The 21,461-nt window shown below is 47.4% G+C and overlaps 1 protein-coding gene across 4 annotated transcripts in view; it reads right to left on the bottom strand.

Annotated features, from left to right (window-relative positions):
* Positions 1–2,540: 2,540 nt before the first annotated feature.
* Positions 2,541–21,461, bottom strand: part of P4HA2 (prolyl 4-hydroxylase subunit alpha 2) — a 33,611-nt gene continuing 14,690 nt past the window's right edge. For 2 of the 4 annotated variants that reach the window (XM_015598196.2, XM_025040635.1), the window contains 10 exons: positions 17,690–17,929; positions 16,295–16,488; positions 15,357–15,533; positions 11,764–11,834; positions 11,427–11,526; positions 7,629–7,682; positions 7,003–7,068; positions 5,259–5,327; positions 4,781–4,877; positions 2,541–3,000 (listed from right to left, as the gene is read on the bottom strand). In XM_015598196.2, coding sequence (XP_015453682.1) covers positions 2,930–3,000; positions 4,781–4,877; positions 5,259–5,327; positions 7,003–7,068; positions 7,629–7,682; positions 11,427–11,526; positions 11,764–11,834; positions 15,357–15,533; positions 16,295–16,488; positions 17,690–17,929 — 1,139 coding nt within the window. In that variant the 3' untranslated portion in view covers positions 2,541–2,929. Of the gene's footprint in view, positions 3,001–4,780; positions 4,878–5,258; positions 5,328–7,002; positions 7,069–7,117; positions 7,178–7,628; positions 7,683–11,426; positions 11,527–11,763; positions 11,835–15,356; positions 15,534–16,294; positions 16,489–17,689; positions 17,930–21,461 lie in introns of all 4 variants that reach the window. The other 2 variants (XM_025040636.1, XM_025040634.1) reach the window with 2 other exon arrangements.

Below are 21,461 nucleotides of genomic sequence, written 5' to 3'. Positions count from 1 at the left end.
AATTGAAAAATACAAGAAATGAAATTAAGAACTCGATAGATAGGTTTAGCAGCAGAAGAGATAAATGAATTAGAAGGTAGATCAATAGAAAATATCTAGTCTGAAGCAGAAGGCGGGAGGCGGGGAGGGAGAAGGATGGAAAACAGAGTAAGAGACATGTAAAACACAGTGAAAAGTTCTAATATCCAGGTTATTGGAGTCCCAGAAAGAGAGGAGACAGAAAATGGGACAGAAACAATATGTGAATTATGTCTGATAAATTTTCAAAACTGATCAAAGACATCAACTCACAAATTCAAGAAGCTCTATATCCCAAGCTGGAAAATGACAGAAATTCACACTACATAGATCATAGTAAGACTGAAAACCAAAACAAAGAAAAATCTTAAAAAGCAGACAGTAGAGAGGAGGTCGGGGAAAAAATGACTTTCAAAAGAGCAAAAAAAGGACAAGACAGCTGAATTTTCAACAGAAATTGTGCAAGCCAGAAAATATGAAATTATATCTTTAAAGTGCTGAAAGAAAAAATCCTAGGTGCATTTAATAGAAGAGAGAATTAGTAAACTAGAAGTTGTAAAAATTATCCCAAAATATAACATAGCTACTAAAATATGAAAGACAGGTTAGAGATAAGAATAGTATGATATAGTCTAATTTACATTTAACAAGAGTTCCAAAAGGAACACAAAATATTGAAAGAGAAAATGATTTAATAATTTTCCAAAACTGATTAAAGATATTATACAGATTCAAGAAGCCCAAAGACTCTTGAATAGGAAAAATGAAAACTAGCATGCCAGTAATTTTTCTGTTATTTCTCAGCTCTATGCTCGGCTCATCCTTCTACACTCTGCTGCTATACTAGAGTTGTAATTCTGTAAACTGCATTTCCCAGATGCCCTTACCAGCTGGCTTCCTGTTAGGTTCTGCCAATGGAAAGCATTAGAGGGAAATTAGATGGTACTAGACAGGCAGCAGTTGCTCTAGACTCAGTGATTTTTTCCATGAGGCACAGTTTTATATATTATGCCACTGAGAGGGGTTATTTTATTCCTGTAGCATAAGCCTATCCTACCCTAATAAAATACGCAAAAAAGATTTTTTAAGTCAGCCCTTCTACCTCATACTATAATGCAAAAATAAAACCCAAGTGTATTAAAGAACATAAAGGAAAAAGACAAAACTATAATGCTTTTAGAAAATAATAAAGAAAATACCTTCATAATCTTTGCATATAGAAGAATTTCTTAAACAAGACATAAAAAACATAAATCAAAAAGGAAAAACTTGATAAATTTGACATAAAAATTAAGAACTGTTCATCAAGACAGAACTAAGAGTGAAAAGACAATCTAGAAAAAAGATGACATTTGTAAAACATATAACCAACAGACCTTGTGTCCATAATATATTAGAAATTCCTATGAATCAGTAAGAGAAAGACTTGAATAGGCAATTAAAGAAACAAAAACTAATAAACATACAAAAAAGTATTTGATGTCATTAACAATCGTGTTAAAATAGATAATACCATATAAACCATATAAAATGCCGAAGTGTAACAATACCAAATATTGGAGAAGGTTGGGATCTCTCATTTACTCCTGCTGGGAATGTGCATAACCACTCTGTAATACATTATATGATAAGATTAAAGACTCGCTTACTAAGACTCAGCATTTCCACTTTTAGATATATATTCTACAGAGATGTGTGTTTATGTGCATCAAGATTCACATATAAAAACAACAGCATTACTCATAATATACAAAGACTGAAACCAACTCAAATGTCTATCAGTAGTATATTGGCTATTTAAGGTATCGTCTCATCATATACATTAACAAAACAGTAAACTATACAAATTAAAACAAGCTATAGCTATAGAACAACATGTATTAATCTTAAAAATAACAGCTGAATGAAAGAAGCCAAACTCCCCACAAAATGTACTCTGGCTCCATTTATAAAGAGTTCAAAAATCAGGGAAAACAAAATGACTACTTGTTTAGGGACAGAGACACAGATAGTAAAACTGCAAAGAAGAACCAAGGAATGACTACCACATATCATTAGACAGACAATGGTTACTGCCAAGGTACCAGGGTGGGTGGAGAGGGTGGGAGATGTGATCCAGGAGAGGCTCACAAGGGGCTCCTGGGTGTGGATTTGAAAATGATCTGCGTGCTGGTGACACAGGTGCTTGTGCTCACCTTCACAGTCTTTAAACTGTACATCTGAGTTTCACAATTCTGTGTGTATATCTCAAATTTTAAAATAGATTTCAAATTATAACAGCATCACAATCGTGAACATATTATGATCTCTAGGTTCTCTGGCAGGCAGAGAGAGACTATTTCCCTTACTTTCCAGAAAGGACACTAAAGCTTGTAGGAGATATAAGTGTTAAAACCAGATCCAGTACTCAAGGTCAGGGTTTTGCCACTGAAGTTACCCAGCTTCTACCTCTATAGATGCATAGGAAATGGTGAATTGGTAAAAGCTCCCCCATCTTAAAAAAAATACTCCAAATAAGGCTCTTTAAGGCTTCTGGCAGGGACATTTTATTTTTTGGTTAAAGCCACATTAATAGAAATGCCATAAAAACAAACATGTAAACAAGGTATCAGAACTTTGGTTCATTGAAACATCTCACACCTAAAACATCTGAGGTACAAAGGCACCTTGCTAGGTGCTAGACAGCCCGACTCTGCGACAGCAGCTCTGACCTGAGATGGCACAGGCTGACCAGAGAGGCTGGGACCAAGGTCACCAACGACCCTCCCCTGTCCACTCTCTCTGCTCCAGACAAACATTCACTACTCCAAAGACCTGCCTGACAGGGGCTGGAACATAGAAAGGTGTCTGTCACGTTGAACTTGAAGACAAAAGGCTGGGGGGCCAGGAAGAGGAAGGGCAGAAAAGGATGTCAGTCAACTTCTGTTGATCCACACGGCCTCAAGAACTCCTGTCCTCGTTCATGGAACCACTTATTGGAGACTGTGAACAGACAGAAAGTATGTTACAATCCTGTTGTTTATTTCAGCGCCCAAAATTAATGGCTCCTTCAGGATGGATCTCGCACTGGGCCCTGAGAATCGGATGTGAGTACAACATGGTCTCAGGCCTCAAGTTGCTCAGGAGCTTGTGAGGAAGACAGATAATTGTATAAGTCTGCCAGTGACACAAGAGAGACATGTATAAGGCTGCCATGGAAACAGAGTCAAAGGGCATCTAATCATGTGGAGGAAGGGGAACTCCCAGACCTGGGATATGAAGTTGAATAGGAGTTGTCCAGGTAAGAAGATAGACCACGATGGCTTCTATGCCAAGGGGGTCCAGGAACTGGGAAAAGGGCGAGAAAGACATCAAGGTATGAACCACCCTGGTGTGTTAAGAACCCCAAGAAGCTTGATATTACTAGACTGTGGCAGGTGGGAACTGAGAGGTAGGAGATGAGGATGAGGAAGCCTGTCAGGATTGTGGAGGGCCTGGACATCAACCTTGGGAGCTGTGGGCCAGCAGATCCAATCTGTGTGCTGTGGGTAACGAAGAGGCAGAGCTGGTGCTAGCACTGTCTGTCACCTAAAGTTATATCTCAGATGCACATGAATCACCAATTCATTCCTCAACATAGACTCTTGCACAATGAATAAAACAAACTTATTCTAATGCACTACTGAAATCATAGAGCTTTTTAAATATAATTTTAAAATACACATACTTCATTGAAAAATCTCAAACTGTCTACAAAGCTTATAATGATAAACAGCAATCTCCTTACCTACCCATTCCCACCACTAATCCCCAGAAGATATTCAACTTCTTTAGTTGATTCTTCTGATATTTATCCTTATTTTTCTAAATAACATGCTTATAATGCTATTTCTTACTTCCAATTTTGGAATTCTTTTAGCCCTAAAATATATACTTATTCCTTCCTGTCTTCCTAGTAGAGTTAAATCACAAGTTTTAGTTAAATTCATATTAAGTGTTTACATTATGTCATATAAACACTGCTCACACATGAGCTACCTAATAGATTATACTTACATTTCTTCTCTTGTACAATTTTTTCTTTTCCCTAAAGTCAGCAATTGCCTCGATTTTCTTTTTTATTTGCTTAATTTTCTTTAAACCTATCACTATTTATCCCTAAAACTCCCCAGGAGTGCTACAAACTCATCTCTTTGTGATCACTTCCTGTCACATCCCAGTTCAAGCCTCTCCACAGCTCACTCACCACAGCTGCTTCCAGAAGGAGGCTAAAGCTTCAGCCTCTGTGGTTTTGTCCCTGTCTCAAATCTCATCTCTTGGCTCCTGTTCCACAGGCCTCCCATTATTCAGGTGACAAAGGCAGCCAGTCCTCATACCTATGATGCTGGTTTTAGCCTGTGCCTTGTTCCATTTGGGCCTTGCTTGCTTAGGACACCTGTTCCCCCTGATTCCAGCACTCCCTCAGAACCCCTGCCAGAGTCCACTCGTCTGGGGAGCCACCCGAGACCTCTGATGCTTGTTCTAGTTTTCCTTGGGGCTTCTTCAGCTCTATTGGCATCTCTGAGAGTGATCCCAAATGGTTGTCTTGGCACATAACCAGCTGAGTGGACAGCTACATGGCTAGATGGGACTACCAGTTAGCAGGAGAAAAAAAAAATTTAAAAGGAAAATCTTGGTTTTGTGAAAATCTGGCAGCAGTTGTCTCCTAGCTCAGAGCTTAAAGCCAGCCACTAAAGCCCAGACTTAGGCCACCAAGGCCAACACCACACATTAAGCCACTCACCCCACTTGCAGCCCACAAGCACGGGGCAGGCCGCATGTCTTGTTCTGTAGTCACCTTCTCCACTCCTCAGGAGGTTGTACCAGAATACTGCTGTGCCCTGGGAAAAGAGATGGCCTGTCAAACCACATCCTTAGAGACTGGGCTCGAGAACCTGACTCCAAGCACCACAAAGCCCCTCCCTGAGCAGAAACGCCCTCACTTTCCTGTGTACAGGGGGAGAGGGCTCTGGGACTCCAGTGATAAAGAAGTTCCCCAGAAAGCACCTACCCTTCAAGGCATGGTAGATGTCTGGAAACCTAGCTGCTCTTAAAGAGACCTCCCTACCCACCCCTTTTCCCCAGATAGAAGCTGAAGTCACGAGGTCAGAGTTCAGGCAGGAAGGGACTAAGGCCCCTCCCAGTAAGTTAAGCAGGCTAAGGAATGGGAATGGGGGACCCGAAGCCCTGCTTCAGCATGACCCACAAGAACCAGAACTTACCTTCTTAGGCCAGATTGCAGCCCCCAGATCAGGAAAGACAGTAGCACCACCAGCTTCTACATCGCTCATCTGGGAACACAAGGCATAAAGCTTGGCCCTTCTACCCAAGGCTCTCAGAGCAACTGAGCCACAGAGGACATGACAAGGTGTGCAGATCACCCTCCTCTGAGCATAAACAGCACTGCTTGGAGGCTCAGATCCATAGTCAGCTCTTCAGCCCAGAAAGGCTCTTCCCATGCCCTGCCCCTCCCTAAATCCTGCTTAATCTGTGTGATTCGCCAAAAGTCTCCATGCCATGGGCACTCAAGAGCTGTAGGCCTGCAGGAGACCTACATTCCAGCTGTCCTCAGATGAGAACAATCTTGAGTCTGTACTCAGAGATGTCTGCCAACCCCTGACCGATTGTACCCCATCTAGTCTGGGTCTCGCCTAGGCCACTATGCCCCATGAGCTCCCTGGTTCTAATAACTTGCTGCTCTAGTGAGACCTTCACCCTCCCAGAGCAGTGCCTTCCCCAGGTAGGGCACTGTCTCTCCAGAGGCCCTGCTCTCTCCCGTGGTGAGGTCTCAAAATAAACAGAAGTTCCATGGAAGCAAGGCTGCATTCATGCCCACAGAGTGTGCCGCAACTCATGCCCAAAGCACCACTTCTTTCTCGTCTGGCTCTCTCACTTCAAGTATTTTGCCTATAATGTAATAATATTTGGAGCTAATAAATATTTCCACAGGACACATACCAGACAGACTGAAGGGCACTTGACAGACATGGAAAATGAGTAAGATGAAAACTCTTCATGGCCACTGCCCTGGGGATCAAATCCAAACTCTTTTCTAGAACCCGAAGGCCCTGTCAGTCTCACCAGCCTCTCTCTTTAGCCACTCTCAATTCATGCACTGCCTCTGAGCCACCAGTCTTTTCTATTTTTCCAACATCCCACGCTCCTTCCCGCTTCCAGGTCTCTACACACTTTCCAAGTTCCACCAGCTAATTTCCACCCAATCTTCAAGTCTCAATATTGACACATTACTTCCCAAGGGAGGCCTTCTCTGAACCCCAAGCCTGAGCTACTTCATCAAAGCACTTGTCACCATGGTAACTAAACAATTACCTCTCTTACATTTAAGCCTCTCATATTAGACCATAAGCCTTAGCAGAGAGTCCCACTCACCAGCATGTTCATGACAGTCCCCAGCACATAAAAACCACACAATAAAATGTAAATGAGAGACCAAGGGAAAAAATGGACAATGGCTTCTGTCTCTAAGTTTCTTGACAGTTTTTTGCCTCTTTCTAGCTGGCTCTCTCGGCAGAGGGGAGCGGAAACTGTTCTTCATGAGAGAGGTAAACCTGACGGCCTGTGGCTGGAACACAAGCAGCAGGTGGGAGGCAGGCCACCGGGTCTGGGGAAACAAAGGCATGTTTCATCTAAGAGAACCTCATGGCTGCCTCCTAACTTTGCTGCCAAGGAGGGAACCTACCAGGGCACCTACGCCACAAGTCCAGCCTAACACTGGGCCCCTAAAAAAGGAACCAGGGACAGGAAAGCCCTGGAAGGTAGGGGGAGTCCGCAGATGAAAACAGAGGCTAAGTCTCTTCTCCAGCCAAAAAGGATGCTGAGGGCCTGAAGAACCCAGCCGCTGAGCAATGCTGGTGTTATCAGCCCTGATAGGCGTGGGTGGATATAAGAGAGCATTCTAGACCTAGGCTCCCCTGAAGGCCCACACACTGCACACGTCATACTCACGTAGTTTAAGAACGTGGCCACACGATTCCCCGTCCCTAAATGCTTGAAAACATCTTGCTCATCGTTCTATAAAATTAAGTGAGAGTAAACAGGCGGGCCTGGACCCTATACTTACATAGTTAAGAAACGTCGCTAACCTATTCCCTTCCGTTTTGAGGCCGCTGTCAAAAGGTCGCTGCAACAAACAATAACTTTCACCCAAGTTTGCAACTGATTTCACCCACCACCCACAGGATTGGGACCAAAAGATTCAGAAAAGGTCACAAGTGTGTGATATATACATCAGCCTGGACCATGGGCCAAGGCTGCCAAGTAAACCCTGCCAGGGCAGAAACATGGTAAAGGGGGCAGGGACAGCTTTCACGGAGACCTAGTGAGGTCCTCTGCTTTAGAGTCAGGGCAAAGAATGACAGAGTTGGGTGGGAAGAACACACCCCCACATCACAGGGAAAACAGCCAGGCTGCCTTGGGCTGTGATTCCAGATTTGGGCTTCTCCAGTAACAACGAGTTGGCTCTCGTTAGGCAGGGGAGCCTGGCGTGGAGGCTGAAGTGCTTCTAGAAGCTCCAGCCTTCTCAAACCAGCTGGGGCAGGACCCTTTAAAAGCACTGGTGGTTTGGGCCTTACCCTAGAGAAGTCAAAATGTGGCTCGTACTGTCCTCCCATTCCGTAATTAGCAACCTGGTGGGAAAGAGCAGTGGTGGAGCTTGTCAGCAGCATGAACAACCATGAGGCAGCCCGTCTCTCAAGGGGTACTATCTCCTTGAGAGGTAACCAGAACAACATAAACCCCCAAACGAGAACCCCCAAGACTAGCCTCGTTAAGGTGGAGAGTAACTACGCCCCGTCAGCACAGGTAAACACTGCAAACAGCTCTAGAGCTAGAGGAAGAGTAAGGCTGCAGCACAAATGTGGCTTCCCAAACAGAACACGATGGGCCACTCAGCCCTTTGGAGACACTCAGATGGCAGTAGGGGGAGCCCTTGAGGCAGGCTCTCTTTGTTTGGGAGATAATGAAACTAATCCAGAGGAAAGCCAATAACGAATTCAAGGCTGGGAATTTTTTTTTTTTAAATGCTAGTTTGGGAGCTACTCAGTCCCGGGCACTGCTCCTGCCTATCGTGGTGTCCCAGTAGCTGTTCCTGGTCAGGCTGGGCAGGGCTAACATGTCCCCCACAGTGGCCCACTGCATGGAGTACTTCTGCATCCAAGTGAAGCAGCAGGACATGGGCAGCCAGCTACAGGGTGGCCAAGAACTGCTACTCTACCTCACCGTCCCCAGCATAGGTCTGGGCCTAAAACATGACCTGAGCCACCTCAGCTACAGCAGCTACCTGGTATCATTAATTGGATTAGAAAATTGTAAATGCCTTTGTGAAGTTTATCAGCACAATATAAGCCCTAAGTTACAATGGTTATTTTAGCTTTAGTAGACAGAGAGACAAAGTTCAAGATGAAGTGCAGGATCTGATATAAAAGCTGGCTGATCAAGTGGCACCACCAATGTCCATCTGGGAAACCCTAAAAACCTTTGAGGCTCAGCTATTAGTCCTCAGAAAATTGGTAGTTTTCATATGTCCTTTTTGGCCACTCCAACAGTCAGGTGAGGGCAAAACTGGCAATGATAGAGGCCCTTAGACATGAGGGAGGGAAAGGCAGCGTGGGCTTTACAAGAGAGGAAATCTTCATGTTGGAACACAAACAATATTTGTCTAACGTGACAAAGTACAGAATTTGGGCAGCATGATTTTCAGTCTCCACAAAAATTAAAATTTTGATATGAAGACTCAGTGGATGAAAACGGCTGTCATCTACTGCTTCAGCCTTCAAGATTCCCACGCCAAAAAGAGGGGGAAATCCTATCGATGGTGCAGGAGGCTGGTTCAGCATGTGGCCCAATGGCTGGAAGTATATCTAGGAAGGAAAGTGCTAGAGAAGTTGATGAAGTGACAGTACAAATGCTTTTGCTTTGGATCCACTCTAGTTGAGAACTTCAAGAAAATTTTAAACATGACTGTGATTAGTATGCCACTGCACTCAGGAAAATTCAATCACTACTTATTGTTGGAGCTGCAAAGCACAGCTGCATTTTCCAACACCTCCACTTGTTGGATGTAGTACTTACACTGTCACATGCCAGGGAGCAAAAGAAGCTGCATTGCTCTAGCTGGCTCATCTTTTAACAGCTGGAGAATTGCATTTGATCATGGTACTGAAGCTACTGTACCTACATTATTTAATACTGTCCCCATATAGTTCAAGCGTCATAGAAACTTCTGGATTTGCAGCAATCAGATTCATTGTATGGGCGAACTCCAGTCTCCAGACTCACATCTTTAATGACAAGGAACTAGACATCAAAACTGATTGCTGTGAGGAGGTATTCATTTGAATCTTTAGGTTTGTTGCTACAAAAGTAGAAGAGTCGGTTATTTGAAAGACATGGTTTTTTGTGATGCTGAGATCAAAGTGAAAGCAAAAAAAAATGGTTAGAAATTACTTTTTTGGTGAGGCTGAGACATCGATTCAGAAGCGTCTTCAATCTTAGAAAATTCTAGCAGTGCAGCTTCTCTTCTTCTATCTGGCCCTCATCCAAGTCACAAGAAAACCTCAATTTCCCTTTCTTTTTCTAAATGACCTATAGCAAACACTTTGGCTGAACAAACTGAACTATAGCTGAACGAGTGTCAACAGGTAGCATCAACAGAGGTCCAGAAGAACCAGTTCCTTTCCAGAAGCCTGCAGCGTTCTTACAGGGACCATGGTGTGCAGGCTGTTGCAGGTGCCTAGGCATTTATCATGCTGCATGCAGTCTGTGTGGAATGGCACTTAGAGACACGTACTGAAGCCCAGGTGCCTGTCCCCGCAACCATTCAGGATCAACATTTGCAACACTGCTGGATGGCAAAGGAAATGCCAGGGCAGCTTCAAGAAAAAGAAACAAACAAAAACGGTGTCTCAGCTCCTTGGAAGTAGTCTGGACTTTCCAAAAGAGCCTTGGAAAGGCTCCCCCAGGATTGCTGGCATTCAGGTCCCCAACATCCTTTGAGATAGAATATGATGAAAGGTCAAAGGAGATAAAGCCACAGTTGTGGCAGAAAAGCCAGTCCAAACATGAAGGTGCTGTCTTCTGGGGCTATGTGTCATATAGGTTATAGAGGGTGCAGCCAGAAAGCCAGCCAGGAAAGCAGCAGGGGTACAGGTCCCATTCAGTCTTCTAAGCCCTTTGATCCAGGGTATATATGAAATCAGCCAATCAAGCAGAATGTCATCCTCGATCAGGACGATGAGACTCCTACCTTCAGCTCTGATGCACAGGAAGCAGTGGCAGGTATCCTAACAACAACCAAAAAAAACCTGCTCCAGGAAGATATGAAGCACAACAATGCCAATAGGGATGTACCTAGTCCACCGAAAGCCCTTACTGCTCTTGAAATGGAGGTGTTCTCACACAGAAGAAAGAAATGGGAGATGTGGCAGAAATCCTTTATCAGTGTGCTTGTCTGCAGAACTTACTTAAAAATTAGGCTGAACAATTCACTAAGTTGAAGTGAACTAAAAAGGTTACATCAAGTTTTCACAAGACTGTTTATGAGGTAATCGGCATGTTTATAAAAACTGTGGCAGACTTCACAGAAATCTATAAAGATGACTTTCAAATTTGGCTTTCTGATAGAGAGAGAGAGGGGAGGCGGGAGAGAGAGAGAGAGAGAGAATACACAGAAACTCTGGCCAGTTACAAGAGACCAGAAAAAAGCCAGCGAAATTTCTCAGGCAATGTCCCAGCCCTCAGTTTACAACAGAACCCAGAAGTTCTGATGTTCAGCAAGGAGCATGGCCAGTGCTGACTTGAACCCAACAGACCAAAGATTCATTATTAGGAGCTTCACCCAAAACTTCAGCTGCGTATGTCCTCACAATCACCTTTAAAATGGGCAGGAAGCTAGGGGTCCACAGCGGGTGTTTTGAAAAGAAGCTTCCACCTTCACCAGACAACTGGTCCAGGACTCTCACTTCTACCAGCATGTCACAGAATACTTTACCTTCAAGTGCATTTGACAAGGATAAACCATGACCTCTGAAGATATTTATAGCTCTCTTAGAGGTGTCCCTGGAACAACTCAGGATGTCAGCTTCTGTAGTCAAAAATATAGGAATAGGCCTGCTGTACCCACCACTGACTCTAGCTCCTAGTATGACACCTGGGCACACAGACAATACTTAGTCAATATTTGTTGAATGCTAACTGCCGAATGCCGGCAGGCATGTTAATCCTGGCTTCCCAGTGTGAGGTTGCTCCATGTTCACAGCATTGTGCTATCATACAGTTTGTTGGGCAAGCGTCCCAAGGCCTGGCCCTGGGCAGACCAGCCAGCCAGAAATACTCCTTTCCTCCTATTCCCAGAGTCCCAAGGACCACCATACCTGCAACAATTCTGCAGTCTTTACTGTCAGCCCTGTGATGTGCTGCATCCGACGATTCACTCGAGCCACAACAGGATCATCGTCCTCCTCCAGCCAGGAGCTAAGCCAAAGTTAAAGGGAGAGAGGCGGGGAAGGCAGGCTTAGTTGAGGCCTTGCACTCTCTCCCCAGAGTCAGGGCCAGCACTAACAGGCAGCACAGGGTGAGTGCTCGAAGTGGGGGAGGTGCTAGCAGGTAAGACAGGCAAAGCCACACCTCCCTTGGGAGTCTAGGGTAGCAACTGGGAGGCCCTGGAGTTGGGGCTTGAGCAGTCACCCCGCCACCATCACCTTTGCTAACCTTTTGGAAACCCTGTAGCTGGCAACAGTGAGGACGCCTGTCTTGGGATCACGAACAGTGGCTCGTGCAAGCTGGAAGGCAGGAAGAGAGGGCAGACTTATCCTTCTTTGCCTTGGGTGTTTTCCTGGAGAGACTGGGACCAGATTTGCCAGTCAGGCCAATGGGGAAAGAAGCTTTGCAGGCAGTGGCCCTAGCCAAGGTCCCAGGATCCTGCAAGCCAGGCCAGGGCAGTAGTCTGAGGCTTCTATATTCTTGCTCTGTTGTCAGACTCTGGCCACTGAACCACTTGGTCACTGCCCACCCCTGCTCCCACCCGAGCCATGCTATCTGCAGAATTATGCCTATGGAGTCTGCTCTGTCTATCCACCCATCTTCCTGGACAGCCTCCTTTCTCACCAGGCCCACCCCTGCCTGAGCACAGCCTCCACTTGGCTGCTTCCGCCACATTCAGACTGTGCCACCATGCCCGAGCCTCAATTGCATGCTCCTTTCAACTTGGTCAAGTCCACCGAGCTTCTGAACCTCAGCAGACTCCTCTGCCAAGAAACCTGCCCATATACTCTGCTGCTGCTTCAGCTCACACTGGGCTCTTGCTGCTACCGGAGCAAACTCAGGAGGCAGTTTCTACTCCTTTAGGAGACTCGCAAGGTCAGGTGATAGAATCAAGAAAAGACTCGACAAGTCAAAATAAGTGAACTGCTGCCTGTAAGCCATCCACTCCACATACACACTTCACATACACAGACACCTCTCACTTACCTCATCTCCTCCAGTCCCCACAGACAGAGGCAGTGATACTACCAAGAAGGACCTGCTGCCCAGAGCCAGCCCCCAGTGCTTCATCTATAGACCGTCCTAATGACCTCATGTGGGTGGGACCACAGACCCAGATATGCCCACCCAAGAGCACTTCCTCTTAATTTCAATAATTTAATGAGTGCCTACTATGTGTCCAGCACTATACTGGATGACCAAGACATGGCCCCTGCCTTCATACAACTCAGTCAAGTGGGGAGGGCAGAAACTAGCTAGGTAATTGCCACACAGCATGGGAAGAGCTGGAAGCGGGGTAAGCTTGTTGTCTGTAGGAGCTCAGTGTGTGGGGTCAAGAATGGTTTCCTGCAGAAAGGGCAACATAGCTGAGACTTGAAGGGTAAGTAGGAGTTAGCCAAGCGGGGAGCATTACAGGAAGAAGGAAAGAACAGCAATGCAAAGAACAAAGAACAGCAATCCCACACCCAGGATGAAGATGGGTGTGGCACTGACTGGATTTGAAGTTAAAGCTAAGAGAAGAGGCTGAAGAGGTAAGTGGGGTCTGGGCCTGGATGTGATGCTGTAGCCAATGAGAAACAGAAAAGGCTTTACACAGGGGAAGGATACTCACAATCTCATGTAAGAAGGGTCCCTGTAGATGCCTCACGGAAAGTTGGCTAAGGAAGGACCAGAGTGGGAACAAGGAGGCCAGTGAGGAGGTCAAGGCAGAAGTAAGAGCAAGAGGTGATGGTGGCCTGGGCCGGGGTGGCAGAAGGAATGGAGAGGATTAAATGGACCAGTAGGCTGGTCAGGAGGCGAGATCGGCCAACCTGGACACTGCTGCTGCAGCATGTTCTGGCAAGATGGCCAGTGTACCCAGGACAGAGGGCTTTCCTGAGAGCTCCTGTCTATGACTTCTCCCTGATGACAACTACAGCCGCAGCCAGACCCCGTCCAAGCATCTGAGCCTCACTGCTGGCCTGATGCCTACCAGGAAGTTCTGGGCAGCTGAGCTCTGCTCTCAGAGACAGACAGGGCTATTTTGAAAACAGACTGGGGACTCACAGGCAGCTGCCAAGCATTCCCCACAGGCCAAGCTAAGCTCGTCGGCCCTACTTCAAAGCCAGCATAGCATCTGTCCCTCACAGACTCCGGAAAGGAGAGGTCGGCTTGTAATGGCCAACATGTTTGTCTCTTCACATGGCTTCTATTCAAAGACAAGTTTTCCCAACCCTCCCCACCACAGCCCCTGCCACACACATATACATGCACGTGCCCACATGAATGAACACACACACGCACTGACACACACACACACACACACACACACACACACACACAGGGAAGGAGGGAGAAAGGGAGAGAGGGAGAGAAAGAAAGAAAAGAAAAGAGGAAAGGAAAGGAGAGGAGAGGGGAGGGGAGGGGCGGGGAGGGGAGGGAAGGGAAGGGAAGAAAAGAAAAATTGATTTCAGTGCCTGGGTCTGAGGGACAAAGGAGGAATCTCTGAGGGACAAGGAAGGAGATTCTGGCACAATAGTGCCTCTCTCACATGGCAACCAGGAAAGTAGTTTTCTTCCCAGGAGGGCTCTGGAGCTGATCCAGGGAGTGCAAAGGGCTGGGTCCTAGTACCTCGAGCCAAGGTCATTCCAAGATGAGGTCCGGGGACCAGGACAGGAACCTACTTTACGTCTCTTCATGAGCACCGGCCTCCTGGCCACTACAATCCTATTAGGAGCAGAGCAATAGAGGGTCCAACTAAATCCTCCCTCCTAATCACCAGTGATAGGATGTCGAATGGGAACAAATCTTTCATGAACTAGAATCAGAACAACTTTATAACCTGAAGGCATATATACAAAACCAACAGCCAACTGGATACTTAGCAGTGAAATACCACAGGAATTTCCAGCTAATTCAGGAACAAGACAAGGATGCCTCTTGTATCAACGCTCTGGAAGTTATGGGTAGTTCAATAAGACAGTAAAAACAGAGGCACTATTAACCATTAACAAGGAGAAGACAACATTTTTCTTATTTGAAGGTGATAATACTATCTGAACAACCCAAGAGAATCAGCTAAAAACCAAAAGAGGAATGAGTGGGCTCAATGACTAGCTGTGACCTACACAAGTCTGTTTCCTCATGCATAAGATGAAGATAATGACAGAGCCTGCTTAACAGATGTACTAGCTAAGCTCATCACCAACAGTCTTGTCATGCTTAAAAACTCAGTAAACATTAGCTATACCTATGAAATATACTTCTTTAATCGACAGTTTAGCCTATTGTAGTAAACTAACATAATGTAACCAGTAAAAACATAATGACGAAGAAACAAAGTGAAGTTACAGTAACAAAAAACTACGTAGGAATAAACTTAAAAGAAATGTGCAGAGTGTTGTGCAGACAATTTTAAAAGAAATCAATAAATGGAGACGCCAAAGGGCTCTTGGATGAGAAGACTCAATACTGTAAAGATGGTCATTATGCTCTAAGCCATCACTTCCCAGTCCTAATCAGGGGCTCCACAGGACCCAGCTTGGCAGCACCCTATAGCAAACTTCCTATCTGCCCACACAAACCAGCCACCCACCAGGTGAGCTGACACTTACTGTGGGCCTGCCCTGCTCCCACTGTGCCCTTCTATCGTGGCACCTGGCCTTCCACATTGGTTCCTCAATTTTCTCTCCCACTGGACCCATAAGGGTCAAACTGAGTCTGTAGCACCTCAGTATCCCAACAGCAAACACATGCTAGACACCGGCCAAGATAGGAAAGCAACTAACTGTCCCATAGTACCAGGCATGAGTGACCCTAGAAGGGCCTGCAGAGACACCTACTTTGGGTTTCGCAATCTCCTTGATCCTGTTGATCTCCTCATCAGACATGACATCGTAGTACCTGACGATGTGTGGGCTGTCCCATTCGTCCTCCTCTTTGAAGGGGGCGATGAGCAGCTGTGGTGTCCTGTTGCCATGGTGGTACCTGCAGAAAAGCCTTTTCTGCCTCCGGGGTGTCTGGGGAGCACAGAGCAACAGGCCGAATGAGTCCTAACCCTCTGTCCCAGTGGCTGGCTGCAGACATCAGTCTCACACCCCATCCAGCAGCTGCTCCCTCCCACTTCTCCAAAGCTCCTCAGCTGGACAGGCATAAAATGACACCCCACAAGTCATGCAATGTTTCTTCTTTTGCAAGAATACCTCATGTCCTGTGGCAGAGGGTAACCCTGACCCCTTTCACAGGGGTGTGGGTGGCTCTGAAGGGCTGGGACAGGGAAGAAGCCTTTCCAGGAGGAAGGGCCAATGGGAGCCAAGCAAATAGGCACAGAAAAGCAGACTCACATCTGCGCCTCCTTGAGGAAGCACTGGATCCCAGGACTCCCCAAGGCCAGTGATACCCAACGCCAAACTCCAGCAATTGTCCTGTCTTCACTACAGATGGAACTACAGACCACAATGTCCCCTGGGGCTTGAGGCATGTCTACGCCCACGGTTTTCTTCTCAACAGTAACCCAAGCAGAAGCTGGGCATATTGGAGTGGGGAGGGGAGCTCGGGAATAAGTTTGAGGATTGAAACTCTGCCTGGGCCATGAGGGGAGACCATTTCCTGCCTTAATCCTCAAAGAACACCCATGTGTCAACCTCCGAAGATGCTACAAAGAACTAGGGAAGATGCTGACGAACAACCTACAGATAGAGGAACATCCTCCCCAAATCTGCCTATCCAGGGCCAGAGTCTAGGTCCACAGCCTGGGCCCCTGCCTCGCCACGTGTCTCACCAGTTTGACACCCTCCCCACGACAGAGGCTCTCGTAGACATCCCTCTCGGGCAGGTAGTCCACAGGCCTCTCATAGATGCCGTCCTGGGTTGCTAGCTCAGCTTCTGTCTGATTTGATACCATTTTGTCTCTTTCTTCCTCCAACAACCGTTCAAAGTATCGCAGATTCCCTCCAGCTCGTTCATGGCTTGGGTCTAGAAAAAGCAAAGAACAAGAAGGAAAAGGAAACCACAAACATCTGTTAGGTCGTTTAGAGAAATTATTCTATAAGCGGTTTTCTCTCCTAGCAGCCCACTTGCCTGCAGCATTCTGTCTTCAACAGCACCCAAAGAGGGTTTGCTAGTCAGAGCAGAAAAGCCAGTTCCTGCTCTGGTCAGAGATGAGAAAGGAGCAAAAAAGCGGGAGACCCTTAGCTGGCCACCAAGGGGGCTGTCCTCTCAGGCCTCTCTTGAGGTCCCAAGTCCAGAGAAGCAGTCCAGAGTCCCGCCTCCTCCTCCTGGCTTGTGTGCCAGTTACATCCATTCCCCGGAGTACCTCCACCACTAGTGACCACAGCACATGCTGGCCGCGGCTAGAAGGCCAGCTGAAATATCAGGAGAAAGAGCAGTCATGTGACACCGCCACAGCTTCACCCTGTGGGTCTTATAGCTTGAAGGAGCAAGCTTGGCAGGATTACTGTGCCCCTCCTCAGATAAGTAAACTGAGGTCTAAAATGCTGAAGAGATTTAGGTGAGGGTTAACAGAACAGGAATCCAGGTGTCCTGACTCCCTGTCTGAGGCTCTTACCAACACAACAGAATCGCTCTTGCAGGAACCTCATACATAGCTGACATCAGGCTCACAAAAAACAGCAGCACAAGAAAGTCTTTGCTGGTCTATGAAATTCCAGACTGTGATAGTCTCGTATATTAGTAAGAGGGGAACAGATGGCTTTTAAAGACGCAGAGCTTTTAATCTTCTTCAGTCCAACCACACAAGACATAAACCAATGCCATAGTGAGTCCCACTAGTTAGACCTCAGGCATCTAACCAAAGCATCAGGTCACTGTCACTGCAGCAACTCTAAAGTACAGCTTGCCTCTCGAGCAGCTTCTGATTCAGTGAAGGCTCCACCCTGCATAGCTGCAAAGGCACTACTGCACTGGATTCCTATTTTAAAAGGGAACATGTAGGGCCATAGGTGTCACAGGCCTGAGTGCAACTAGGCAAGGACTAAGGCCAGAAATGAGGTGGGTAAGGAGCTCCCTGGTAGCCAGACTGGACCTGAAAGGTACTGGTCACTGGCCAGACTGGCTCAGTCCCAGGAGAATGGCCAGGCAGTAGCCACAAGAGTGACCAACCAGTTCTCCTGCCAGCTGCCCATACCCATCTGACCTTCCCCGAGAACCTCCTTACCAAGGGAGAGCAGGCGACGAGTGAGCTCCAGGGCACGGTGCAGGTCACCCAACTGGAAGACGGCATAGCTCAGGTAGTCCAGCACCTGAGCCTTGGTTGTGATGGCCTCCTCCCCAGCATCAAGCTGCTTCAGCACCTGTTCCATCCACAGCACCGTGTGGTAATAGTCCCCTTCATTGTACGCCAAGCGGCCCATCCCAAAGCAGTCGTCCGCACTCATCACTGCCTGGTACTTGGTTCCTGCAGCAGAAGAAGTCAACAGTCAGGCTCCTAAGAGCCTCTGGGTCAGGGGGAGAGATGCCCACATCAAGGGAGCTGTGCAGTGGGAAAGGGGCATCATCCCAGCAAGGCCCCACAGGGTTTCGGACCACACACCTCAAAGGGCCACTGGTACAGTGAGCACAGCCAGGCTAGCCCTGCCGTGGGCTGGGGGGCTGTGGCCAATCTCCTAGCCTCAGACTCCCCTTCTCCCAAGTGGGAAGGGCCTTTATTACAGAGGAGTCCAGGAAGCCCACCCAGAAGTAGTGTTCGGGGGAGTATGAAGGTCCTGGGCAGCTGGCCATGAGAGAATGAAGGGTAGAAAAATCAGCTGAACATAAAACATAGAACTTAGATGGCATCCAAAGCATGGATGAGGATAATCACTCCCAGGAAGAATATGAGGAAAGAGTAGTGAATGTGGCTGAGGCCAGAGCCCTAGGGAGCACCTACACAAAAAGGACCGAGAAAGAATGACACTGAGAAGGATCTAAGGGGTAGGAGAAACAGAGGGAGCAGGAGTCATGTGACAGATGCCAAGGGAGGCCAAGAGCCAAGACTGCAGAGCCAGCTTTGGCCGTTAGGTGGCAGAGACCTTGCTGAACATCAATTCAGCAGGTCCTGTGACCATGAAGACAGTTTCAAGTCAAGAAGGCGATGTGGTGTGTTAGCTTTAGGGAGACGCAGAGTTTAGGGTGGGGGCAAGGTGGGAGTGTTCCTCAGACAATAGTGAGAAAACAGGTCCTATGGAGACTAAGGAAGGGCTGTGAACCTCCCTGGAAAGCAAGGGAGTCTCCCCACAATCATTAACAACGATCAGAGCATGGCTGACAGGAAAGAGCTGCCTCAGAGTAGGCTCCTTACGCTTGATATTCAAGATGGGGCTGTGCCCAGAGTGAACCCCTGCTGCAGTGGGTTAGCTGCTTCAGAGACCAGAGTTTGCTTGCCCTGGCGGCTCAGGAACAATGTGGGATAGAAAGCTGGGGACAGTAAATACGAGGTGGAGTTAGTAAGCAGGCCAAAAGTTAGGGGTTTCCTTGAGCCCCTGTCCACTCTCCATGTGTCTCCTATGGGTCTGCAGGCCCAGGAGCCCACATCGATGGAGGCAGTATTATACAGCTGAACAAGCTGGGGCTCTGGGTCTGGGTAGGCCTCGCTATGGCACCCACCAGCTATGTGACTATGGACAAGTTACTTAACCTCTCTGAATCTTAGTCCTCTTATCTCTAAAGAGAGATAATACCATCAATTTTAGAGGACTTGTACCAAGAATTCAATGAGATGACATATGAATACATCTCCTATGATCCCTAGAAGGCTAATAATCATAGCTATTATTGGCATGTCTCATAAATGCCAAGAATGTCACAAATAGCTCCCAGACACTCAGCATCCACCTCAGAAGCCAACTCGAATATCTAACCCCTGCAAAATGCTCCCTGGAGAGAGCTTCCTGGAGAATGGCAGCTGAGTGCTGAAGAGCAATCAGACATGGAACCCAGCTGACGTGGGTAAAGGTATTCCTGCAGAGGATGTGGGGTAAACAAAGCAGCTGAGTGGTGGGGAAGCTTAATACAATGTGCACGCGGGACTGCAAAGACCACACACGGGAGGAATTTAGGTTTGGCCCTGAAACAGGTAAGCACTGTGATCAGGAACTCACACAGATAAATGCTTAAGAACACATGAAGAATGATTTTTCGGGGTGATCTGGAGGTACACAACAAGTCACAATGATATTTCAATAATCCAGTTGAGAAAAAAGTGACCATGAGGCTGGAGTCGGGGCCACCAAGTACAGAAGACATTAGGGAGGTAGAATCCACAGGCCTTAGGACTCTGGCTTGGGCAGCCAGTGGATGGAGGTGTTTTTTGCTGAGATAAGGGGTAAGGAAGGAGGGTAGGTTGCTTAAAAAGGGATGAGGATTTCAGTCTGGGACATGTGAATTTTGAGAAGCCCATGGAACATCCAAGTAGAGATGTCCCACAGGCTCTTGCCTACACTGGCTGGAAGCTCAAGGACGAGCCTTGACAGGGAACACAGATCTGGATATCATCCATGTACAGGTGATACCTCAAGTAACAGAAATGGCTGGGTTCACCTGTAGAAGGTGTGTAGTGACAACATGAGGTAGGGGTGGAGTCCTAGGGAGTAGCTTCCCTCTCCCTCTACCCCTCACTCCCCCTCCAGGATACACATGGGTCTGTTAACTATATGTGAAATGCCTGGGAGTGGCTCCCTCCTCCCACCAACCCTTCTCACAGCTATACAGTGAACAGATCTTGCAGGTGCCCTGAGCTGCCATCTCTCCCTGGCCTCAGGAACAATGTGGGATAAGAAGCTGGCCTAGTTGGTTTAAGACCTGACTGAGGCAGAAATAAAGAGAGGAGTCTATTGGCTCACAGACTTCTCAGTACTGGGGCTCCAGGCCTTGACCAGTCAACAACAGAGTCTCTTTCTCCCTCACACCATGATTCCCTCTGCTTGTGCCTTCTCCAGGGTTCCCTTGGGTGAGGTGGCATCCAGGGTCTAATAGGGTCTAACTGAATTCCTGGGTTTACTGGCCTCCCCCAAACCCAATGTATCTTCTTAGAAACACACTGGAAAGGGGCCTGGGGGGAGCAGGGGAGGGAGGGTGCTGAGACGGAGAGAGAGAGGGAGTATGACCATAAAGGCCAAAAGAGAAGCAGCCGAGATCAGCGTCCCAGAATTCAAAGGAGGGGAGAATATCAGAAAGAAAGGGGCAATCAGCTGCAGACAAGTTAACAAGCATTAGCCTGAAACCTGTCCTCTAGCTTTACCGGCTAAGTGGCCACTGGTGAACTTGTATTGGCAGGACTGGTGAACGAGGGGAGAAGCCAGAATTTATGTGTTCAGGAGGTCATGGGAACCAAGGAAGTGGAGAAAGAGTATAGATGACTCTTTCCAGCAGCCTCATCAAGAGGGAGAAGAGACTGATCAGCAGCAGACACTCAAAAGGGCCTTGGATCCTGAGGGAGGGGTTTGTAAGATGAGCGAGAACAGAGCCGTGTAAGCTCAGGGGTAGAGCCCAGAGAAGTAAACACAGAAGGAACGGTGCAGAGACTGTACTTAAGGGCACATGGAACATGGGGCAGTGAGTCAAGAGATCAGCCTTAGGCAAGAAGAAATCAGAGGGTGGGGAAGCAGGTCTGGATGCAGATCTGAGTGGTGCTCTCAGGGCAGAGGCCAAGAGAGTCCTGAGCAGCAGCCTCAGCTTTCTCTGAGATGCGGGAGAGGAACTTGGCTAGGACACAGAAGGAGGCCATGGGTCAGGGTTGAAGAGAGGCCACTGTCATAGGAAGGAGGGACTGGCATCAAGTGGAAATCCCAGAGAGGCTCAACACCAGAGGGGATGGTGTACCTGAGGGCAGAAACCACAAATAGGCAGTGGCTCCAACCCTGTCCAGACACCACAGTAGAGTCACATGCTGGACAAGCAAAACCTGGAGTAGTGACTTACATCGAAGTACCCCTTCGGGAATCGCGTGTGAG

Source organism: Pteropus alecto, unplaced genomic scaffold, assembly GCF_000325575.1.
Source record: "Pteropus alecto unplaced genomic scaffold, ASM32557v1 scaffold78, whole genome shotgun sequence".
Classification (NCBI taxonomy): domain Eukaryota; kingdom Metazoa; phylum Chordata; class Mammalia; order Chiroptera; family Pteropodidae; genus Pteropus; species Pteropus alecto.
This window is presented reverse-complemented; position numbering and strand designations above follow the sequence as displayed.